The sequence below is a fragment of the Watersipora subatra genome, chromosome 7 (genome assembly GCF_963576615.1).
Source record: "Watersipora subatra chromosome 7, tzWatSuba1.1, whole genome shotgun sequence".
Taxonomy (NCBI): domain Eukaryota; kingdom Metazoa; phylum Bryozoa; class Gymnolaemata; order Cheilostomatida; family Watersiporidae; genus Watersipora; species Watersipora subatra.
Window position 1 is genome coordinate 32,333,982 of NC_088714.1, and position 23,885 is coordinate 32,357,866.

The 23,885-nt window shown below is 36.2% G+C and overlaps 2 protein-coding genes and 1 pseudogene across 2 annotated transcripts; all 3 read right to left on the reverse strand.

Annotated features, from left to right (window-relative positions):
• Positions 1-1,809: 1,809 nt before the first annotated feature.
• On the reverse strand, positions 1,810-11,341 carry LOC137400684 (mucin-22-like). The gene is made up of 6 exons (XM_068087015.1): positions 11,321-11,341; positions 10,494-10,655; positions 8,507-9,385; positions 7,237-7,427; positions 2,663-2,774; positions 1,810-2,288 (listed from the first exon to the last, which is right to left on the reverse strand). Exons 1-6 carry the CDS (start codon positions 11,339-11,341, stop codon positions 2,100-2,102), a joined length of 1,554 nt encoding a protein of 517 aa, XP_067943116.1. The 3' UTR covers positions 1,810-2,099.
• On the reverse strand, positions 11,011-15,847 carry LOC137400325 (protection of telomeres protein 1-like). Its single transcript, XM_068086656.1, has 4 exons — positions 15,814-15,847; positions 15,546-15,654; positions 13,284-13,423; positions 11,011-11,932 (listed from the first exon to the last, which is right to left on the reverse strand). Exons 1-4 carry the CDS (start codon positions 15,832-15,834, stop codon positions 11,738-11,740), a joined length of 465 nt encoding a protein of 154 aa, XP_067942757.1. The 5' UTR covers positions 15,835-15,847; the 3' UTR covers positions 11,011-11,737.
• A 1,366-nt stretch (positions 15,848-17,213) lies between these two features.
• Positions 17,214-19,148, reverse strand: LOC137400685 (uncharacterized; annotated as a pseudogene).
• Between the last annotated feature and the right edge of the window lie 4,737 nt (positions 19,149-23,885).

Here is a 23,885-nt window from a genome sequence, read left to right on the forward strand (position 1 = left end):
AAAAAGGGCATTTAACTTTGTAAAGAGATACTTTCCAATTATTTAAAGTTTTATGGAAAGCTCTAAGTTCTACCTGACCTTTGTTTACAAGTATAAGTCAGGCTTATCCGCTCCTTCAGATATACATCATGGTTACATCTAACTGGGGTCATTGTGATTATTAAAGGATAATCAGAATGACCCCAGGTAGATGTTATCATAACAGTTATTTCTAGGGCAGATAAACTTGATTTACATTTTATATGTATAACGCATTTATATTTTAAAGCAAGTTTACATTTAAATAAATTAAAGACATTGTTCCATTGAAAACCATGTTGGTGATGAACAATGATAGCACTAATGAGATACTGTGTATGGTTGCTCTATATTGTTCGGAACACACCATTATATTATATTACAGGCAGTATTTTGTCTGTCAGCTGTTGCTTTAGGATTCTCCACTTTAATACATTTTCAAAAACTTGACTGAAAACTGCTCTTACTGGTTCTTCTTTAGACTAACCACTTGCTACTTCTGTTGTATAATCATGTTAGTGGGCCACAGGCTATACTGATGTCACGACAGTTACAGGTAATTATGAGAAGTCAAACAAAGTCAGTGATATAGTAGTGACATATTAGAAGGATTAAAACTTGGTATAAAGGCTAGTGGAGGAGAAGACCAGTCTCTTCTTTGCTACACCTGATATAAGTAGACCATTATTTATACAACAACCCCAAATCTAGTAGCACTTATAATCCATGCCTTGATCTATTATGTACTGTATATACAAATAAAGTGCAAGATCTGCACGTTTTAATGTATGACCTCTTCATGCACTTAGCAAATGTTGAAAATATTTCTCCTTTATTTCTAATGGGGTGATGAATCGTACAAAAAGTGAAAATGTACAGCTCCATATCATTGACATGATTATGAAATAGGTAGATAATTGGTAGTTGAAACTGTAACAGCATAACTTTCACGTTTCTCTATATAAAAAACCATAGTGGTCTAGAATACCTGACCTGTAAACAACAAGTTGCAGTTCAATTTCCGAAAAAAGGCCACCAGTGGTGAAGGAATGGCATTCAACCTTAAATTGCTCTCCGTAAGGAGACCATAAAGCCAAGACCATAAAGACATTTTATAGCAATGCTCTTACAAATGCGCACGGCTTCAGCTTGCGGCAAATTAAGCAGATGCTATGCTCACCTTCGAGGGATTGCTAACACACATTCCGAAGCCATAGTGATGTCAGAGAACATTACCAGTAAACATTTTTAGTGCATATGAAAATATTCTTCACAGCTGCACCGACTAATGGCTTGCTGTGAATACTGAATAGGGAACACACATCGACATAGCAGCATATTTGTTAACAATGCGCTGCCTTCTCTTAGTACTATGTCCTGTGAGCGCATGGACGATAATGGTTCTCCCCACTTCCTATAACCATGGCTTTTCTTGGCAGGTTTTAACAGTGTCTTCCATTATCAGTGCCATTGCTTTCTGTTGGGTGTTTTTATTGAGACACTATCTCTGGCTAGCAGGCCATTGGCTAGCATAGGAGCTCCTCCGCCCTTTGTCAGGTTTTGCTTTGCCAGGTTGCTAGCCACCCTCCTCATCCACGATGAAACGCAGATGGGGGAGATGGTTTAGTCGCTGACGACTTGACCACAAGATGCTAAAAAACTGTTAACCAGTAATTAAATAGAATTGATACTTCACACTAGCCAAAAATCCTGATTTGTTATAGTCACAAGTCAAGACATTCAAAGTCAGTCACATGTGTATAGAGCAGTATACCTGCGTGACTGTGTAACGCTCATTGCTGTAACAATGCTATATTGCTGTCCAAGATGGCGCCACATCTGCTAAGCAGTATAATATGTATAAAACATGCTAATACAAAACTAAAGATTTCAAACAGATTGTAAGTCTAAAAATGGTTTCAGGCAAATAATGCCAAAAGTAGAGCATAAAAAATTAACAAAAGGTGTTAAGAAGGAAATTATCATATTTGAAAATATCGAGTCCAAAAGAGTGAGATCACGTTAAAAACCATTTCCTATGCAGGTACAGAAGTAATCAATGATTTCCCAGTAAGCTGTGTTTAAACAGTCTTAGAATAACACACATTTACAACATCTCCAAATATTTGTAAAATGAGATCAACCCTATTAACATAGCGTACAGATAGCTGAGTGTCTTTAATTTCGATGGTTGGCACAATGCGAGCTAACAATTGACAGCCATTGTTATTCTCCCCTGCCCGGGTATCATCTCCACAACTAAGGGACTTCTGCAACCATAAAACACTACAATCATGCAAACTAACCTTTCTGCGTATAATAAGCACTTAGGAAAAAATGCCTTATCCACATCATGATGACCAATCTGCAGAGTTAATGATCAAAAAAACACAAGGCATATGAAAATTTTCTTTTTAACCTTTATAAAGGTTAACTTTACCATTTTCTGAACTTTACTTGGACTGCATCAAGATTTATCACCCCTGGCTTGAAATTTCCAAGCAATGGGAGATAGTTTGCGAGGTATAAATTTAAATATTTTCTTTTCATCTAGTCTTGAACAAAACTTGGTGTAATAAAAAGTGATTTTATTCACATTATACATTTAATCCTGTAGCCCGAATTACCATAATCTTATACCTACCAGATTAGCTTGGTTTACTGTAGCAGGAATTACAACCGATCTATCGTCTGTGTCACTCAAAGAGAGACAGATTACCATGTCATCAGGATCCTTCCTCTTCAAATCCTTGTAGCTGTAACACATTACTGCATTTGGCTGGTTTGTCTGGTGCATATAAAATAATTTTAGATGATTTCTTTTTTATATTTTACACTAGAAATACTCTGGCCACAAAGAAATATAATCAGATGCACAGGATATTTTCAGATATGTTGATCTACGGCGATGTAAAACAATCAGTTAACACTATGGCGCACAGCAAGGTCTTTACACACATCTAAATTTCTGCCCATTTTAAACATCAGTCTTAGTGTAACTTGATAAATCATACAAGCATGTTTGGCCAGTGAATTGCAAGTTTAAATACCTACTGTTTAACCATGTTAAGCAACCTATGCATACTCCAACATGCCATTGTTTATCACTAAGTTTCCATGATGTGGTTAATCCGTGAGTTGGCATCATCCACAAGATAGAAATGGCAAAAACCGCAAGACAAGCGAGTTTCATTACTTGTAAATTTTTATTCAATGTTTCGTGCTTACGAAAGATGGAAACAGAACTTGGAAATGATGTGTGACAAAATGCTGACTAAGCTATTCCATTTGAAACATTTTCAACATTTCATTCATTCCTATTGCGAAAGCGATAGGAATGAATGCTGCCCAAGCGAGACATAGAATTCCTGATATTTTTAAAGAAAGCACCAATGTTAATCCGAAGCAAGTGAATGTCCATTGATGGTAACTCACGTGTGCACAATTCCAAATCCTCAACATCCACACAATGGAAACATAGCAAATGGCAGCTGGTAAAGGAACTGGCAGCGTGCCAAACTTGCGCATTGAACAATCTTGTAGAACAGACAATTGAAGTGCTCTGCAAGCCACTCTTCACGACATGGCCAAACGTCATGAAGAGTGGCCATCATCTTCATCGACCAAATGTTATAACACATGACAAGATCGATAAAAATATAGCCATGGATCAACATCATTGATACTTTGCATTTTCAGCTTTCGCGGCTCCATTACTTCAGGGGCAAAAATACTCATTAAAAACTTAGACAAAATAAATAAAAATTAGATCATCATCATGATAGCCGTCGTAGCGCTTGGCCATTTTTGGTTACATTTTATGAAGTATCAATGTGCAAAGTGTTATGTTTACAAGTTGAAAAGCTTTAGTAATTGCTTTAAACATGTATTGTGGTCATAGACATGTTCGCTATACAAGCTCAACGTGACAAGTCAGCGTATGCAGCAAATCATGCAAGTGTTAAAAGTACACGTAGAACCAAGGATGAGTCAGCAATCACTACTAGAAGAAAAACAGCAATTGACCTAATTGCAAACTACTTAAAGGTTGACTTACAACAAAATTCACATTACAGTTATTTGGTATCAAAAAGTTCACCATGTCTTACTATGCTGTGTTACAGGTGCAAAATATGTGGAAATGTGAATACAAGCTCTTAAAAGCTCAAAAACGAACAGTTAAACACAGCAATCACAAAAACGCCTTATGTTGGAATCCCTCTCCAAAGCGGCTCAAATGGGAAGTAGTTGAACACGGTGTGCCTCTGTTTACACTTTCATGCAACGTCATTCGTCAAAACATGTTCACAAATATACATAACACATTCAATAAAAGCATGTGTATTGTCCTTACGCATCTATTCTATCATAATTGTAAGCCGTCACTTTGATCACTGATATCTCACAACCTAGCCTAAAAATTAGTTTAATTTTTTAATCTTAGCTCGGAGAAGTGCATATCATCCTCTGATAAACATGATGAGCCTGTTGGTCACCTGTGATGGTCGAAAAATGCTGCAGAAATTGTTCGCGCCATTTGACAGGATGTATGGATCACATGATCAGATTACGACGAGATGATTTGACCAAGGTGAAATGAAACTGTAAAGAGCGAGCATCTATATTTGATAAGGGCTTTCCGGTAGAACCCGAAGTGTTTGTCATAAACTAGTGCTACAAGACAATTTATATTGAACCTTTTATTTCACGTGATAACATCACGTGTCAAAACAATAACCATGTCAAGTTGAGTATGTCATTAAAAATAAAGGTATTTCAACCTACGACGTTTTCGTGATGGCTGCGACTTATTGTTCGTTTTTGAGCTTTCAAGAGCTTGTAATCACATTCCCACATATTTGGCACCTACAACACAACAGAGTAAGACATGGTGAACCTTTTGATACCAAATAACTGTAATGTGAATTTTGTTGCAAGTCAACCTTTAACTAAATAGGAATACCGTACGGCTCCTACAACATAAATAATCCTTTCCTGTAATGTTTACGTTATAGGATTATACGTTTTAAGAACAGTAAAATACATGTAAATTTCCTAATTCATTTCAAGACCTTTTCAAACTCATCCCTCTGGTCGTTCAAAAAAAAATCTAGACTCAACATGTTTAATTTGTGGGCTGTAGCGTAACTGCAACATTATTAGTCTGCATCGACAACTTTTCTCCTTGTTATAATTAATCTCACTGGTTTTATAGACCACTATCACGGTAATTCTACAATAACTTGATAGAAAGCGCACATCTTCGACTTTCATTTACAACGATTGATTTATTTTTTAGACAGGAAAGTGTACTCTGCAAAGTAAAACTAATAATAAATATTTTATACGTCTTCAACAAAGCAAAGCAATATTTTACAAACAAGCTGTACTACCTGTTCGTCGTCTATCTGTATCTAGGGGGTCAAGGTCAGAATAAAAGAGAACTTTCGATGATACTCCAACTCGTGACATTTGAATTGGTAGACCAACACTGTAACATCTGCATCAATCGATCGCCTTTGTATTTATGAACAATGCGCAACTAATCTTTTCTCTGTTTGGTCGACACATCTGGCGATCAATCACAACGAACTAGATTGTTGCAAAAGTTGTATATATATATATAAAGTTGTATAATAGGTATAACTCGATACGCATGTTGTTTTTTCTTTCACAAGTGCGGCGAGATAATTAACATTCAAATCGATTTTGAATGAAAACTCGCCCGACTAGGCACTTTATGTTATATGAAACTTTTTAGGTAGTAGAAAACAAAAACTTCACATCAATTTTTTACGTTATCTGGAATTTACATTATAAGATATATACGTTATATGAGGTATACGTTATAGGAAGTATACGTTATAAGAGGTATACATTATAGGAGGTATACGTTATAGGAAGTATACGTTATAGGAGGTATACATTATATGAGGTATACGTTATAGGAGGTATACGTTATATGAGGTATACGTTATAGGAGGTATACCTTTTAAGCGGTATACGTTATAGGAGGTATACGTTATAGGAAGTTTACGTTATAGGAGGTAAACGTTATATGAGGTATAAGTTATAGGAAGTATATGTTATAAGAGGTATATGTTATAGAAGGTATACGTTATAGGAGATATACATTATAGGAAGTTTACGTTATAGGAGGTATATGTTATAGGAAGTATACGTTATAGGAGGTATACGTTATATGAGGTATACGTTATAGGAGGTATACCTTTTAAGCGGTATACGTTATAGGAGGTATACGTTATAGGAAGTTTACGTTATAGGAGGTAAACGTTATATGAGGTATAAGTTATAGGAAGTATATGTTATAAGAGGTATATGTTATAGAAGGTATAAGTTATAAGAGGTATACGTTATAGGAGGTATATGTTATAGGAGGTATATGTTATAGGAGGTATAAGTTATAAGAGGTATAAGGTGTAAGAGGTATACGTTATAGGAGGTACATGTATAAGTTATAAGAACTATACGTTATACGAGGTATACGTTATAGGAGGTATAAGTTACAGGAGGCATCAGTTATAAGAGGTATCCGTTTTACGAGGTATATGTTATATGAGGTATACGCTATATGAGGTATATGTTATAAGAGGTATAGGTTATAGGAGGTATAAGTTATAGGAGATAAACATGATAGGGGTGTCTACTGTATATGACACAAAGTACTTGTGAGACCCGTCATCATGCCTCTTAAAGACCCTCAACTTTTAATTTTCTGGAATTTCCGTTATAGGAGATAAACATGATAGGGGTGTCTGCTGTATATGACACAAAGTACTTGTGAGACCCGTCATCATGTCTCTTAAACACCCTCAACCCTCACAATAGTCTAACGAATCTAAGAAAAAAAGGATAATGCTTATGATTAATGAAAGAGTAACTTTATTAGATATGATAAAGGCAGGTAAAATTAGTTTTTATTTTGAGGATTTTCATTTTTCCAAGAAAGGGAGGGGTGCCAGTGGCCCCGATTGACCGTACAAAATGAGGGCTCACTGTATATTGTGAAATGGCATAGACTGACTAACAAATAATAAAACTTATTCTTTACAAAGATCTCTTGAAAAATTGATAAAATTTTACTCATGAACTTTAGCTATATTTGACTTAGTTTAGAGAACAATTCAATTATTTAACCCACTATATAGTGAAATCAGGACACAGCTATAGTTTTTCATCATGACAATCTCTACCTACCAACACCCGACACTGAGCTGCTTGCACTGAAATGCTGGCAAAATATCACAGGAAGTCCTACAGAGGAAGGGGGTGTGTCTATGAGCTCCAGATGACTGGATGCTGTGTATCTCTGTTATGGAGAAGTAAGGTAAACCCGCAACCAGAAGCCTTGTGTCCAGATGATGAACCTCTGCAAGTAAACATATGAGCTAGGAGATTACAACTTCAACTGTTTTAAATCTCACCAACTTCACCACTGATTCTCACCAAATCCGTTAAATTTTTACAACAAATAATAACACCTAATGAACAATAAAATTACAATTTTGTCAAATCCTGTTGACTAGAGCTGGCTGTTTTTTGTTGGATTAAGACATTACCTCTTAAAATATTATATTTGGAATATTTGCAGCAGTTAAAAACTTTTAACTTACACGCACATACAAATTCATGACTATATTTTATCAATAGTTTAAAAAGTTTAAAAATTAAAATTATTTCGTACTACTACTGAAGAACATTTAAAAATAGCAAAATATTTTAACTTTTATTGAAAAGAGAAAGTTTTTTAAAATTATGCTTACAGAGGTGTACAACACCAGAGAACAAGTATAAGGCCTCTTCCTCAACTCTTTTACTACAAAAACCATTACAGCGTCTTGCCTATATTGCACTTTTGGACAGAAAGCAAATTTAAAAAACTTTAAGAAAACACCATGTGCAACTGCGTAGAAAAATGTATTGCTTTTTCGTCACAATAACTTCAAGTTGAGATATCTGATGATACCCTAAGCAAAAAACTGACATTGTTAGTTTCCTTTCAACTCAGAATTCAAGGCATAATATAAATCACTAGCTTTTCATTTTACAATAATAAGCTAGGAAGTAACGAGGCCTGCTCTTTGGTCATACTGAAACATTGTCTGTTTCTACGGCTAATTTTACAAAATTGAAAAAATGATGCATAAGTTGTGACGACTTTTGCATAGAATCTTATGCTAGTTTAAAGAACTCTGGTTTGGAGCTGTAGAATAAAAAAGTGCAAATGTTTTTAAAAAAAAACAATTAAACCAAAAGTTTCGCAGTAAAAAAATTACCTTCCTTAAAATACTGAACAAGAATTACGTACGTACAAATAAATGACTGTGATACAGTTAATCCAGCTTTTTGTATAAAAACTATTTTTACAAGAAAAAATTTATTTGTTGAAGCTTTCTTAGGGCTATTCCACTGGTTTTGTGGTAATTCTACAAGTGGACAATAAGATCAGCATGCAAGTTGCATGTACATCACCTTCAGGTATGATTGCTAAGTCTTTAGCGTTCGGTGAGAAGAGATAGATGATATCATTCTCACGGAGTAAACAATGCTTCAGCCGATCTTGATGCTTCAACCGATCTCTAAAGTGTTTTTTATCACAACCATTCTGATAAGTTACTGTGGCACCTGTCACCATGTTCCTTCCTGAGGGTGATTCCCCTGCTAATACTTGTTTACTGTTTGATTTCACCATTTGGTTTTTAATTATTGTTTGTGCGAATGTTGGTGTCACCTGATAGGCAGTTGCTATTGCCTCATGAGTACCTGCTACTTGTGCCAATGTTGTAGACACTTGCTCTAGATCTCGTGCACACGCTCCTTGTGTTAATTTTGACGTGATTTGATGGCCACTGATAAATGGTTCTTTGGCACTCACTGCTTGTGTCGATGATATTGTGTCCTGAACAGGCGTTGTGATCTTACAATCACCTGCTTCTTGCGTCAGTGCTGATGCCATTTGTCGAATATTTGTTGGTGCATCTACTACTGGAGTTAATGTTAGCTGTTTAACACTTTCAATTGGTTTATGAGTGCCTGCTGACCGGGTCACCCTTGTTGCTACCTGGTGAGCATTTTTTGTTTCTTCATGATCACCTGCTGCGTGTGTCAACGCTGATGTAATCTGTGGAACACTTGTAGTCGGTTCATGATCACCTGCTGCGTGTGTCAATGCTGATGTCATCCGTGGAACACTTGTAGTCGGTTCATGATCACCTGATGCTTGTGTCAGTGTTAGTGCCACCTGCTGAACACTTGTAATTGATCCATGAACACCTGTTGCTGGTCTTAAAGTTGATGTGACATGCTGAGCACTTGTTGCCCCATGAGCAGTCATTGTTGGCACCACCTGTCAAAAAGTGCATTATTTTATTAACATATGAGAGATGCTTTCATCAAACCCAGCAAAATCTATATACTAACTCGAGTAACTAATACTTTAATTTATTTTTAAATATTTTAACAAAAATTGTTTAAATGCAGCTAAGATCCTACTCATGGTCGCCAAACCACATGACTCATTCTTACGCGCGACATTAAATTCTCATAAATATTTAACTCTATACCTGACACAGCTTATTGAACATTTTAAACTTGAAACACTACAGTTAATACATGAAAGTGAAAGTTAAGAAACTGGCAAAAGGTAAAAAAATGACGTAACAAATATAAAAATATATAAGATTAGTTTTAAGTTAACCAAGTAAGATATACCGCACATCTCTATCACCACTTCTCTCCCCAAAACTGCATCTCTATGCCTACACTACCATTCGCGTGTTTCGGGGGTAAAGTAACGACAAAAACATTTTTATTAATTATATATTCCACTTAGTTTTTACACAGTTAATTTAGTTTTTGAACAAGTTAATGTAACGCACTTAAATGCTGCGCGTAATTATCTGCATCATTTATTAAGGAGCTATGATTGATTCTTAATGATGCGATTATCAGAAAGATGTTTCAAGATTAAAATCGACAAAACCTGCTCACAGTTAAAACGATCAAATTCAAGCGAAAGTGCGATTATGGCGTCTATAGTTGAACTTCGGCAAAGAGACCAACAGAATACCGATGCGAAACGATGCAACTTAAATGCAATAGCCGATGCCAATTACGTTAGAGACAGACAGTCTCTCAACTAGTCACGCCATTTCGGCATATATTTTTCATCTGAGCGTTTTGACAGCAATTAAGTTTTGTAGATTTTAATCTTAAAACATTCTGGCAGTCAGATCACCTCAAACATCACAAACAATCACAAATGATAGGAAAATATTGATACTTTTTGATAAAGTCTACAAAAATCTCTGATCATGTTCATCTTTAAGCTGTAAAAGAAGTGAAACCACTTAGAGTGCATTCTCATAAAAGCTGATACATGACAGTTTTGACATATAAAGCACATCTTGGAATAAATAATTTTTATACATAAAAATATTTACTTGGTTACATACCTGACCACGTTGACCATTGCTGTCATTTGCTGTAAGATCAGTAACATCATTCTGTTTACAGATATGAGACGTATCCCGCTTATCCTCTGTGTTACTTGCCTTACTGGTTGCCTCAGGATCATCTGGATCTATTGTAATGCTCCACTCTCTCAGCTTCCGTACCTATGATACGCAGGCTTCCTCTTACCCTCAAGTGTAGAAACTTCTTGAAAACCGTTTTGCTTAAAAAATAGATTTTCTTTTAAGATTTTGAGTGATAAGTTACAGTTCAAAGTCAAAAAGCCGCACCCTGCGGCTTGCTGACACTATGCCGTTCGTTTGCTTGTTGCATGGCAACCACTAACAGTAGCTAAATATTTTTTTAGTTGTTTTTCACAAAACTCTCTACAAAATGCAACATACTTGAAATTTTATATCGGCAAATTAAGTAATTTCATTATTTTCCAAAATAGGCAATCAAAAATGAAGGCTAAATTGCCAGAGCCAAGTATCCGGTTTAATTTAGCTTATTGCTATGAAATGAGTAACACAATCATCGTGAATTCTGTTATGTAAAATCCTGAGGAGTTTCTGATTCTGTTGCAACCAATCAAAAACGTTTTAGCATAGTTTATGATCGACCGATCTGACTGGTAAGTTACCCTTATCCAACTATTGTTTTTCACAGGCGCTTTTGGTTTCGGAAGTTTCTCAGTAAGTATTTTGTCTACAAACAACTTTTTCAATTAGCTTAGAAATAGACCAAATAAACACCTTTACTTTGTCCAAACTTACATAAAACCTTTCCACTCTAAGCTTCCAAGAATACAACAGAGCATTGATCACACAGCTTCTACAATCCTACTCATAACTCCTCGTGGTGCTTGATGAAAACATGTCCTCTGTAGTGCAAAATAGTAAAACTAATACGATGACCAGGTTTCAGTATTCACTATGATGTACATGGCTAACATGAGGTCACAAAACATGTGTAATATTATTGTTTGTTCTTATAGCCAATAATCTTCTGCCATTTTCTTACCCATTATTATGGAATAGAAAAATTTACTAAAGCTAGCTAGTTTATATATCATTAGAAAGGAGATTTTGTGTTGAATTTCAGTTTTCAGTTTAAAAAAATACCAATTACTTCTGAAGTTATGAAATATTATATATGGCTATGTCGACATTTGAATTTTTTTGAAAATTAATTCCGACTTTGAAGAGTTAAGATTTTATGCTACTAGCCATATGTGTATAGCCATTCAACCGTTAAACACCAAAAATGTACGAACGATATATAGAACACTTGCAATGTCAGCCTCACTGTTTTGCCAGCAAGGATGTGGTTGAGAAGACGAATCCCAGTGCATAATTGAGCTTTCTCTGTCAAAGAGAAGCCATGATCCACCATAAAACATCTGAACTTTGCCAAGTATAGATCCATTAAATTTATCAAGCTAAAACAAATAAATGAAGCTAGAAATTTACAGATTATCAAGTAAATAAAATGAATTAATAAGTAACAGGTTATCCAAACTCTAACAGTGAGCCACTGCTGGTCCTATCCCAATAGAGCTACAATTTCTTGAATTGACGACTAAGTGAATGTCATAGGAAACTAACAGGAAACACTGTTAACAGTCATTTATTGTTTTAGTATAGCAACTACCACGCTGTTTTATTTCTACTAAAATGATGATCGGTACAAAGACCTGATGTCCATCAAGATGTTGAGAGAGAAATTCATGACTCGTTGACAACCATATCACAAACAATTACCCATTATTGTTTTTTATTAATTCTAATCAACATCAGAATATGGGTAGACAACTCTGTATCCGTTAGCAATGTTTCATCTGTTCGTTAGCTTTATGTGAATGCAGGTTCAAGTTAATAGTGTAAAGCAGTTCAGCAAAGAAATCAAAGTTATTCTAAGAAGGCCCAAACTAAGATTGATTCATTTTGTACTAACTATGGGTAAATCTGAGGAAGAATGTCTGACTGTTAATCAGTCCTCTTTGCAATATCTAATAACCAAGCAATTTGGTACAGGTGATAGTATTGAGTTAAACAAGAGTTAAAGCAATAACAGGTAGTCAAACAAGGTATCTATTCGTCCAGTAACATCGCATGTTACTGTTGATTTGTCCAATAGAAACGCTAGCTGGTGTTGATTTGTCCAATATGGAAGCCAAGTATTTAAAACCAAACTAAATGAACCTCAGAAAATAATGAACATTATAAAAGCAAGTTCTAGATAGAGCCGCGTACTATCGGCATTGGCTAGACGAGAGTAATCATTGGTTGGCATTGGCTGGACTAGAGTAATCATTGGTTGGCATTGGCTGGACTAGAGTAATCATTGGTTGGCATTGGCTGGACTAGAGTAATCATTGGTTGGCATTGGTTGGACTAGAGTAATCATTGGCTAGACTAGAGTAATACAATGATGATACATGTACAAATAAAACTTTACGATATAACTTCATAAGAAGCCTATTTACCTATGACCTCACCTATTCATAGTATGAGAGTTTATACCTCATTATCCTGATGAATTGATGACCTGGGCGTGTAGAAGATAATAAGAAGGCTACTGTGAATAGTGAAATGGCGGTTCTGCTAAAATTGTTCTTCAATATTTGTATTTTAAATATTTGTTCAAATAGCGTTATGCTTATAAAAAAACTAAAAAAATGCATATGGTATGTACAATTTTGTATTTTAAATTATACCCCAACAAACCTGATAAGTGGGTGAAGGCACAATATACCAGGTCATCTAAACATCTGATGGATATCTACTGACCTTTACACGATTCAAGCGGAGAATTTGGCCTACTTTACAAGCAGGAAGTTCCTTTGCCTGATCAGCAAATATAGAAATAGTGAACCGGGATTTGGTATTGTGGAGCGACTCATTATGCAGACTAACCGTTGTGTAGTAGCCTGTAACATGAAAAAAAGTGAATGGCGAGTGCCAGTCATAGACAACAGATTAAATTAGGAGAAATCACTACATGTTCATGAAATAATCCAACTGAACAGCTCTTAGTTCATCAAAAAAGGTTCCGGTAGGTTTAGAGACAAGCTGAAGTAAATGAGAACCAAATACTCAAAAGAGGGACTGACATCTTTGGCTCTGGAGGGGACATAAAACGCCAGGTACAAAAAATCCTGGTGATCCCGCAGAAACAGGTACTGTATCTTGGCCAGTGTAAGGCCAACGCAGTCAGGGGAGTCAGCTTAGTGTTTGCCGGCTTTTCAGCGGCACAAACTCAACTGGCCTGATGCATCACTAACTAAACTGTATTGGCAACCGTGCTCTGCATTGCATAAGTGTTGCTAGGCAACCTAGTGGTTCCTCTCTCCCTCCCTCTCCCTTCTTTTTTTCTCTCAAGCCAATCCACCATTCATTCACATAGATCTGCTTTTCACTCGCCTCAGTCTAGTTTGCTAGATCCCCGACACCTACTAACATACTTGGCTATATATAAAAACTAGCTTTGCATAAACACTAGAAAATTTATTTGTATTTAACATATAACAAAATTTGCCAATCTAACTTTCAAACTACATATTATGAGAAAAGTGTTTCGTGTAATTGAAATAAATTAGGAGGGAAAATAAAAACAACTGTAAAGGTTTTCAAACTTTGTCAAACAATTTTTAAACTTCATATCATGAGGAAAATGTTTCATGCAAGTCGAATAAATTTTCAAAAATAAAACGATTATAAAATTTTTTAGATGTAAATGTGAAATAATTAGCAAGTAGTAGCTAAATTAAGTTGGTTTTGTTACAATTACAATAAAAGATGATTCGTTAATGATACAATTAATACGAACTGAGAAAACAAAATAAAAATCCTGAATATGTAGAATTAATAATAACAATTTTTGCATAAAAGTGTGTGTGTATAAAAAGCTTACTGTTCCACTAAAAGCTATCCATCAAAACTTCGAATACGACGATGCTGGTACCTTTCGACATCGGTACAAATGTAAAAATGAGATATAGGAGTGTCTTTGTCTAATTGATTAGTGAGAGAATGTAGAGGCTCTTTCCACAGAGACGATATAATTGTTCGCGTGAAAAAAATTGGCCTTGACTCCAGATATAGTAATTGAACCTTACGAAAAAATATTTCTTAACAGGGGCATCGTAACTCGTGGCCGCATTGATAAAATAATCAGCATGTGCTATAATGTAGCTATAACCGGAATGACAGATCCACAGGCAGACATACTTTGAGACATACATATATATTGAGAGTTATTATTTTGGTGTTCTATTTTTCAGTGGAACTTTTTTATCACAAAATTGCAATATTCATTCAACTGGGCTTTATGATAACAAATTAGCAATTTGTTACAATCAAAATCGTAAAAAAGTATTGTTACAATCAGAATACACCATAGACATCTACATCCAATCTTCTCACTTTTTGAACTCACGCATCAGTACATTGTAAACGACAACTTATGATTAAGCAATATAAAGATTTGACTTTTTTTGTTGTACTTTGTTAAAATGAACGGTAAGACAACTCCTAATATACCCAAGGTTTGTTGCTTGTAAAGAACAGTGGTCTGGGATGCATTCAGCCAGGGTTTATTAATGTTCTACCTAAAATTTATAAAACAACTTTTAGCAAATGATTGATGGGTAGGGTATTGTGATGTTTTGACACATGACGTTGTTTATGTATGTTTTTATTGATCTAATTGATTAGAACCTTCTGGAACATCACTGGCATGAAAATATTGTAATCAGAACACATCTGTTTTTCTGTTTCTGTTTAGTTTGATAAATAGAGAAATAAGTCGAGCCGTGTAGTTTGTACAGACTGACCAAAATTATACTCCAGTAACTATGTACTCTTCAGTGATGAACTTTTCTATTGTCTATAATACTGTGAAGGTTATTTTTTTCCTCCACAAAAGCAAATGGCTTGTAAACAAAAGCCGATAAACTTGCACAGAGAAAAAATTATTGCCAGGACAACCCAGAAGTAATAGTGTCTCCAGACATTTTTAGTTACAAACGATTACAAATATTAGCTACATACTTGTTCCTCGAGATGCCATATAAATAGGAGTGGCATATTTTACTACTCCATAGATGTGTACTTGTGAGAAACCACATGAAGGTATATTCTCCAGAGAGGTGTATGTATACTGCAAAATAATTTGTAGGTTGTCAAAATGCAGTTATGTCTACAATAACAGTATACAAAGTGAGACTGAGAAATTGCAATGATGAATATAACATGAGATGAATATAACAAATATAGAACTGTATCAATTAATAACAGATAACAATACAAATGATATCACCTCATATCTTGCTCTTTTCATCGTCAGTCTTTCTATAACCTGCATATAAAAGAAAGAACTCCTTCAAGATAAAATTTTTTATAAACACTTTTATAAACATTTTTATTTCATACTAGCGGAATGCCCGGGTATTAAAAATCAGCTTATAAATAGTGAGAGGTAATGTAGTTGCCTGCCATTTACCATTAGCCTGGCACATTGCCAATGGCTAATTTGAGTAAGCTTACTAATAAGAGCCGTGAGAGCAAGCATAAAATCAGATTGCGCTATAACAGAGCGTGGTAGCGTATTTTCACTCACATAGCCACATATATCGCCCAATGAATTCATCAATCTCGCGCAGCTTAACTGCTAAGGTTAATTGCCTGGCAAACGGGTAGTTCCGAGATCAAATCTTCTGCTATGTGGATTCTTCATTCCTAGATTTTAATGGCTATAGCTAGATAAACCGAACTATACACAGACACAAATTTCGAGATTTCCTTGATCTGATGACCTTCATGAGCGAGTTCCACAGCCTTATCCCTCAAATTTCTGGGTATAACAATCCTCTTACCTCTCAGTACAACACCCTGAACCTCACTAAGCTCAATAGACACACTTTTGAATGAGGAAGGACAACTCCCAAAATCATTGCTATAAATGGCCTGTTTCAAGAGCTTGATTTCCTCACACTGATTAGACTGGTCAACTATTTCCTCCTATGTCATAGCTTTCGGAACAGAGTCACGAGCTGTGTATTCCATATAACTCTCACTTGTAACATTGCTAATAAATGGAGAATCACCAACCCAATTCACCATCCTAGACAATGGATCTGCTGTTTGATTTGCCACTCTGATACACCACGTTGAACCTAAATGACTGCAACCTCAATGCCTATCACTCTATCCTAGGCACTGGCTTAGAACGAGGATTGTTGAGAATAAACTGCAAAGCCTTGTGATCAGTTATCAGCTCAAACTCTGTGCCTAACAAATATAGCTTAAAATGTTCACACGCCCACACCAATGAGAGTGCCTCACGCTCAGTTTGGCTGTAACGCTTCTCGATATCAGAAAGTGATCTATGACCATAAGCAATCACCTGGTTAACCCCTTGCTGTGTCTGTACAAGCACTGCCTCTAAAGCAAATAGAGATGCATCAGCAATTAATTTCGTCTTAGCATTAGCATCATAATGCGTAAGTGTTTTTGCATTGCTCATCAAGTGTTTGATCTTATCAAACGCTTTCCTTTGCTCACTTGCCCACCGAAACACAACATTCTTATGCATCAATCTCCGTATAGGCTCTGACACAGTTGCAAGGTCAGGGAGAAAGCGGCCCACAAAGTTCACCAGACCCATGAAACTTCTACACTCAGTTGCATTCTGTGGGGCTTTGAAATTAACTACCGCTTCTACTTTCTGAGGATCTGCCGATATACCTTTATCTGAGACAATAAAACCTAGAAACTTGACCTTGCTACAACGGAATTGGCATTTCTTCGCGTTCAAGGTTATACCAACATCTCTGAGTCGCTCAAGCAAAGCCTTCAACCTTATATCATATTCCTTTACTGAACTAGCTTGTAAGAAGATATCATCAGCCATGTTTTGTACACCCTCTAGATTTGACAAAACCTGCTGGATGATATACTGAAAACATTTCGGGCTAGCATTGACTCCCATTGTCAAACGCTTGTAACGATACAGGCCAAATGGAGTGGAGAAAGTGGTAATATCCCTGGATTCTTTCTACAATTCTACCTGATTAAATCCTTGATTCATATCTAAGCAAGAGAAAACCTTCCCTCTCTCTAAATTAGCAAGCATTTCCTTAATTGTGGGAATGGGGTGGCGTTCACGCGTAATTGCTTTAATTGCCCTTCGCATGTCAACCGTTACCCTAATGTCATCATTGTCTTTAAGCACACACCAGGAGACTGCTCCACCGGGACGGGACACCCACAACCTGCTCTATGACATCCTCACCCACCATAGCATCTAATTTCCTACGTAACCCCTCTCTGACTCCAAAGGGAGTTCTCCTAAGAGGTTGAGCTATTGGCTCTACTGTAGGGTCTATGTGGAATTTGACCTGATATCCTACCAGCTTACCCAAACCTTGGAAAACTGTCGGAAAACTTTTAATTATGTCATCAGAATTGCCAGGCAAAATGTTACACAAAACATTATCACTATATGACACTAAAGACAGACTAACAGCTGTTTCATGTGATAACAAGCATTTAGCCAAACCATTGTAAACATAGAAAATAGTACGTTCCGTTTTATGACCACATTGTACATTAGCACTGAATGACCCACACAAATCTAATTTTCTCTTGCTGCCATAGCCAAAAAGATTGTCATCATCATTGACAGCTTGCAGTGAGATGCTATGCGTGGACTTCAGCTTATTATAAGTGTCAACACCAATAATATTGCTGCAGGCTCCAGTATCAAGAATGAATGGAATTCTCTCACCCATAATGTTGATGTAGCATCTAGGCATCTTACTTCTAATATACTGAATGGCATACATGTCGCTATCGCTTGACTCAGGGTTGTTTACTGCGGACACGGTAGTAGACCTTTTAGGTTTTCCATTACAGAATTTAGATCCCGCAAAGTGTCCTTTTTTGTGGCATGTGTTACAGTTACGGTGCAGGGCTGGACAATCTGTACTGCTGCTAAGATGTTTCTCGCTCATACACCGGAAACATGCTTTCTTCTTAACAGTAGAACTAGGAGTAGACGATTTCTTACCATGCCTCTTTTGCTTCCTTACAGCTGAGACATGGACTGCGGGTGGGGTGGTGACACTCATCGAGTCTAATTTCTCTTCAATCTCCACTTGTCAAGCTATGGCTACCACTTCGAAAAGGTCGGCTTGTCTGTCAGCTGGCATTGCTGAAATCCTGTACCGAACTGTCGTACTATTGACACCTATCCGGAACTGTTCTAGCAGATTTTCTTCCAAATTAGCCTGAAACTCACACGTTCGAGCTTGAGATCGTAGTTTCAGCACAAACTCTGAAACTGACTCTGATGGACTTCTTTTCACCTTTCTGAATTTCGCCCGCTCCATCATCTTGTTCATTGTTGCTCCATAATGCCTTCGCAGCAGCTCAATTAAATCCTCTGCGTCCACTTCTTTTGGCTTCCTTGGTGCAGTTAGGCAGGCCAGCGTTTCATATTGCTCTTTTGACAGTCCCATGATGAGCACGTTTTTTCTTGTCCGGTTTGGTTCCGTGAAACGCATAATAACTGTCCAATTTTTCCAAATACGTCTCCACCTTCCCACCAAACACCGGAACCGCTGACGCTGTAGTTGCACCTGTTGCTGCCATTTTTACCAGTCTAGCGTAGAAACTTTTTCCTGCGTCGCCAATTTAATGTATTCATTTATACGTTGATTATCATTAGAAGTGCACAGGGAGCTTCTTGACTGTTTGCTGTGCTAGACTAATTTATTTCACTGAAAGATTTTGTCACAAACAAGTCAGCGATGAATCAAATGACACACAATAAGACAAACAATATTATAGATTGCCACACTGAAAGCATAACAAAGAAACATTTTTGCATTAGCTTGTAAAAACTGTTGATTCATATAATGTGTTGCCTCAGCTGACATACAGGTGTGATGATTATGAATAATCAAAGAATACAAACATTGGTACATTACACTGATGTCATGTTATCCTCAAAGTTACCTGAGATATTTAACCAAATCAACCTTGTCACAGATACCGATGGCACGCACACACAAGATATGGTGGAAGACAAGGGAGAAAGATCGACACCTCAAAGATCTTTGTGATAAAGAATCAGCAGCAGCTGTAGGTTAATTCTTCCATGTGACACATAATCTATATATATATTTCTCAATGTTGGTCATCCGTTGTTGTATATGTCCATATATAGCTATTAAAATCTTGGAATAAGGAATATGCAAAGCAGAAAATTTGATAGCAATGCTGTGCTACCAATGCCGGGTCGCACAGCTAGCAGACTATAATCTTCATTTTAACATGCACTATGAATCTTTTACATACTCTTATGAATATTTTAGCAAAGGATAGACTTTTTATAAAAATGGGAGGTAGTACATAGACAGCCATCAGTTTGAACTTTAAAGATTACTTTATTAAACAGTGGTGTAGAAAATCAGGTCATTATAAAAAACCAAAAAGTTAATGGTGCAAGCTATTGATATATGTTTGGAAATTATATACATGTATTATAAAGATCATATTAATACACTTGTATAAATATACCAAAAAACAAAAGATCTTACACATTTATTAAAATGCATAGAGTTAATATTGTATGTATTAATTTTCAGACTAAAATTAGAACAGTATAAATTAATTGAAGAGATATTTACTAATGAGGTTCCCAATATACAAATGCGGAGCCAGTGATAGTACAATTCATCAACCAGGGTAGGTTAGTGACTTGAGAATGCATCGCTTTATGCTGGCTAAAAAGTTAGTACTTCTATGTCATCATACATCAGGGAGTAAGGAGTTACAGGCTCTTGCCATCTGATAATCAACTTGCCGATAGTCGCAAACAGTCAAGAAAAAAAGTGAAAAAGAAAGTAGTGACTGCCTAAATGCGCAAGCCGGCTTCTGGGTGTATAGAGTTAATAAACTGGCAGGATTTAAAAATATATAAAAAGATTAGCACCAGAATATTTGGGCACTTAATTATAGACTTATCTCAGCAGCGTCTGAAAAATAACTATCTCGTTTAGGTGAATATTTGGTACAAGCTTTAATAAAATACAAAACAAAATACAAACAGGGAGTGAAGCCAGACTAGAAGACACACATACAATAATAGACAAGCAGCAAAATGCCCAAAACATCAAAAGATCCAAAGATTAAAAAAACATCAAAAATCAAATTAGAAACTTAAAAGCTGGGAGAAATCAATAATAGAAAATAAGTCAATCGCCCTGCCAGAGAACCACCAAAAAACATTGGAGATGAATCAGATGATTACACGTAGGGGCCTACGTGTATAGATCTAACATCCTTTGTCAGAAACGACCTAGATACTCGAAGCCAATCATGAGCTCCACCCTACTTGTCTACATCATGTTCAACTAGCTGGAGACTTGCACAAACAAGATATCTTCACACACCATGTAAAGCATGGAACCTTATGACTCAACCTACTGCCATAGGCTAGCCTTCCTACATGCTAGACAACTATAAAAGAGAACAGCTCATTGACTCAGCCTCTCTTTCCCAAGGGCCTGCAAAGCTCTCACTCCTCTGCCTGTGAAGTCACTATCTTTCGCGAGGGCCTGCTTAGGCACTCTCTCCTCTGTCTCTCTCTCTCTCTCTCACTCTTTCTCCTGTCTGCAAAGTCTTTTTTTCCCACCGCCTTTTGAAATTCTCTGCCTATTGACTGTCATGGCTCTCGTTTGACTGTTAAGACTTACAGCCGTATGGGAACGACGAAAGAACAACCGTTCGAGTAAGGGTATAACTTTTATTGGCCATCTTAACCTTTTGTCATCCCACGACCAAACAGAGCGAAGCGATTGGTTGGGAGATTTATGATAAATGCACATGTGCACACAACTCCCGAAAATTATTCATCAACAATGAGACGAACCCTGGTATCAAAATTTCATCAACCAATTTAACCATCGTTTTGTAGAGTCGTTAAAGTATAATAACGATACAAAACACATACAAACCTATTTAAATATGTTACCAAGTCTTTGTAAACCGTCATTATTATCTTAAAACTTACCCATCTGATCGGATTATACACAAATAGACAGATTTATTTGGACGAAAATCGTTAATAAAACTTGCTAAGCTTCACTTTTATAAAAGTTGAGACCGGAAATTAAAACGCCAAGCGACAAAGAATAGAACGATTTAATAGTGCGCATTTCACGAAAAAATAGCGTGCACTTTTCACCAGTCTGTAGCATTGTCGAATTGCTGAAGGTTTCGGTGATTAACGTAGGAGTACTGAAATCGTTTCATTTTTGCCGATTTCAAATTAACTGACATTTTAGACACATTTGAGTACTTTGGTATTCTAACTGATGTCCAACGCAGTGTAAGTAAAGGAAATGACGATGATATTTTTTTTAACGATTTTTATGAGATTACGATATTTAATTATAAGTTTGGATATTCTTCCTGATATTGTTAGCTATGACGTTTTGAAATGTAAACAAAATTGAGCATTGGTTTTCTATTATTACTGTATTACTATTACTAAGTTTGGATATTCTTTTTGATACTTCTTGATATTGTTAGCTAATTGATATTGTTAGATACGTTTTTAAATGTAAACAAAATTGTTCATTGGTTTTCTATTATTACTGTATTACTATATTATTATTATTATATATTATACTTATTACTACCTTGTTTTGCATTATTCGTCAGCATGTGAATGTCGATGGTCATACGATACTCTGTTCATGTATTAAAACATGTCTTGTTGTTGTTGTTTTTTCATTCAGGTTATGTATGTAAAATAAACATTTTTAATACATGCATGCTGTGGTAAGTTATGTTTCAAGTTATGAAAAACAGCATCATTTAGGGGCATTCATGCTAAAAACTTTCCTGAGGGAATACCACCGGACCGCACTTTACCGAGAGGGCGCAGCACCCTTCTCGGACTCACCCGCTCGTGGCGAGCAGGGCCGTTGGCCCTGGACACCACCATCCTAGCATGACAGAGAGTACCCCAAGAATCTCTCTCCACTTCAGACACTGGTTATGCATAACATAACTTCTACATATCCACCAATAACAATACAGTATAAAATTCTGCAGGGAATTGCGCAGCAACAATGCCTAGTGGCCTTCCCCATCAGCCTGTTTTTTGCTGTGACTGTTTTGATTGCGGTTGTGTCAGCAATGAAGAGATGTTCATAGGTTAATTACTTTATGATAAATGCAACTTGTCTTTTGTTTTGTAACCCAGTAAATTAGTTCTTAGCATACAGCTACGCTAGCAACATCAAAAAATGTAGCTTTTATTTCTTGTTATTATGCTACATACATATAGCCAACAAATCACTGATATAGAAATATTACCATATACAGACCAAAGAAAGAGGTAAATAATTGCAAAGATATGTCAAGGATACGTTAGAGATTTCCGCACCAAAGTAAGTAAGCATACTCTTGATGAAACTACCCACACTGACATACATAACCGTAGCCATTATGCCTTATCCATCACTATTAGTAGTAGCTTTGTACCATTTATTGCTATAATAAACAACAACAAAAAAGAAAGGAAATAAAATAAGAGAAACAACAACAAAAGGGTAAACAATCTATTAATACCCACATTATAGTAATAATTTTAGAACTACATGTAAGACTGTGACAACCATCTTTAGCATGGTAAGTATGTGGCAACATAAGACAATATTCAGTGCTTTAATTCAATGTAGATACAACTTCAGGAGTTAATTTGCCTGTGTCAGGTGGTCAAATTAAAAGGGGAGCGTAGGGAATTGAGCAGCATCAATGCCTAGTGGCCTTCCCCATCAGCCTGTTTTTTGCTGTGACTGTTTTGATTGCGGTTGTGTCAGCAATGAAGGGATGTTCATGAGTTAATTACTTTATGATAAATGCAACTTGTCTTTTTTTTGTAACCCAGTAAATCAGTTCTTAGCATACAGCTACGCTAGCAACATCAGAAAATGTAGCTTTGATTTCTTGTTATTATGCTACATACATATAGCCAACAGATCAATGATATAGAAATATTACAGAATAAACTGAAACACTAACTACTCTCTGGAAAACCACAATATGGTATGATTTGTGCTATTCATCCACTTTATAATGCCTATTGTTTAATTTTGAATTTGAGCTTGAATTTATTGCACTGCATGCGGTCACTTTCTATTTTATACTCAGTGCACATATTATTTCATATTGCCTTTAATTATAGTGTCACGGTTGGTTGGAACAATAAACAGTTATATAAGACTACTCATCCATCCAATCAGCCTACACTGTCAAAATTCTGAGGGATAGTTACAGTGACACTTATTTGGAGAAGACGAGACAGTGTACCAT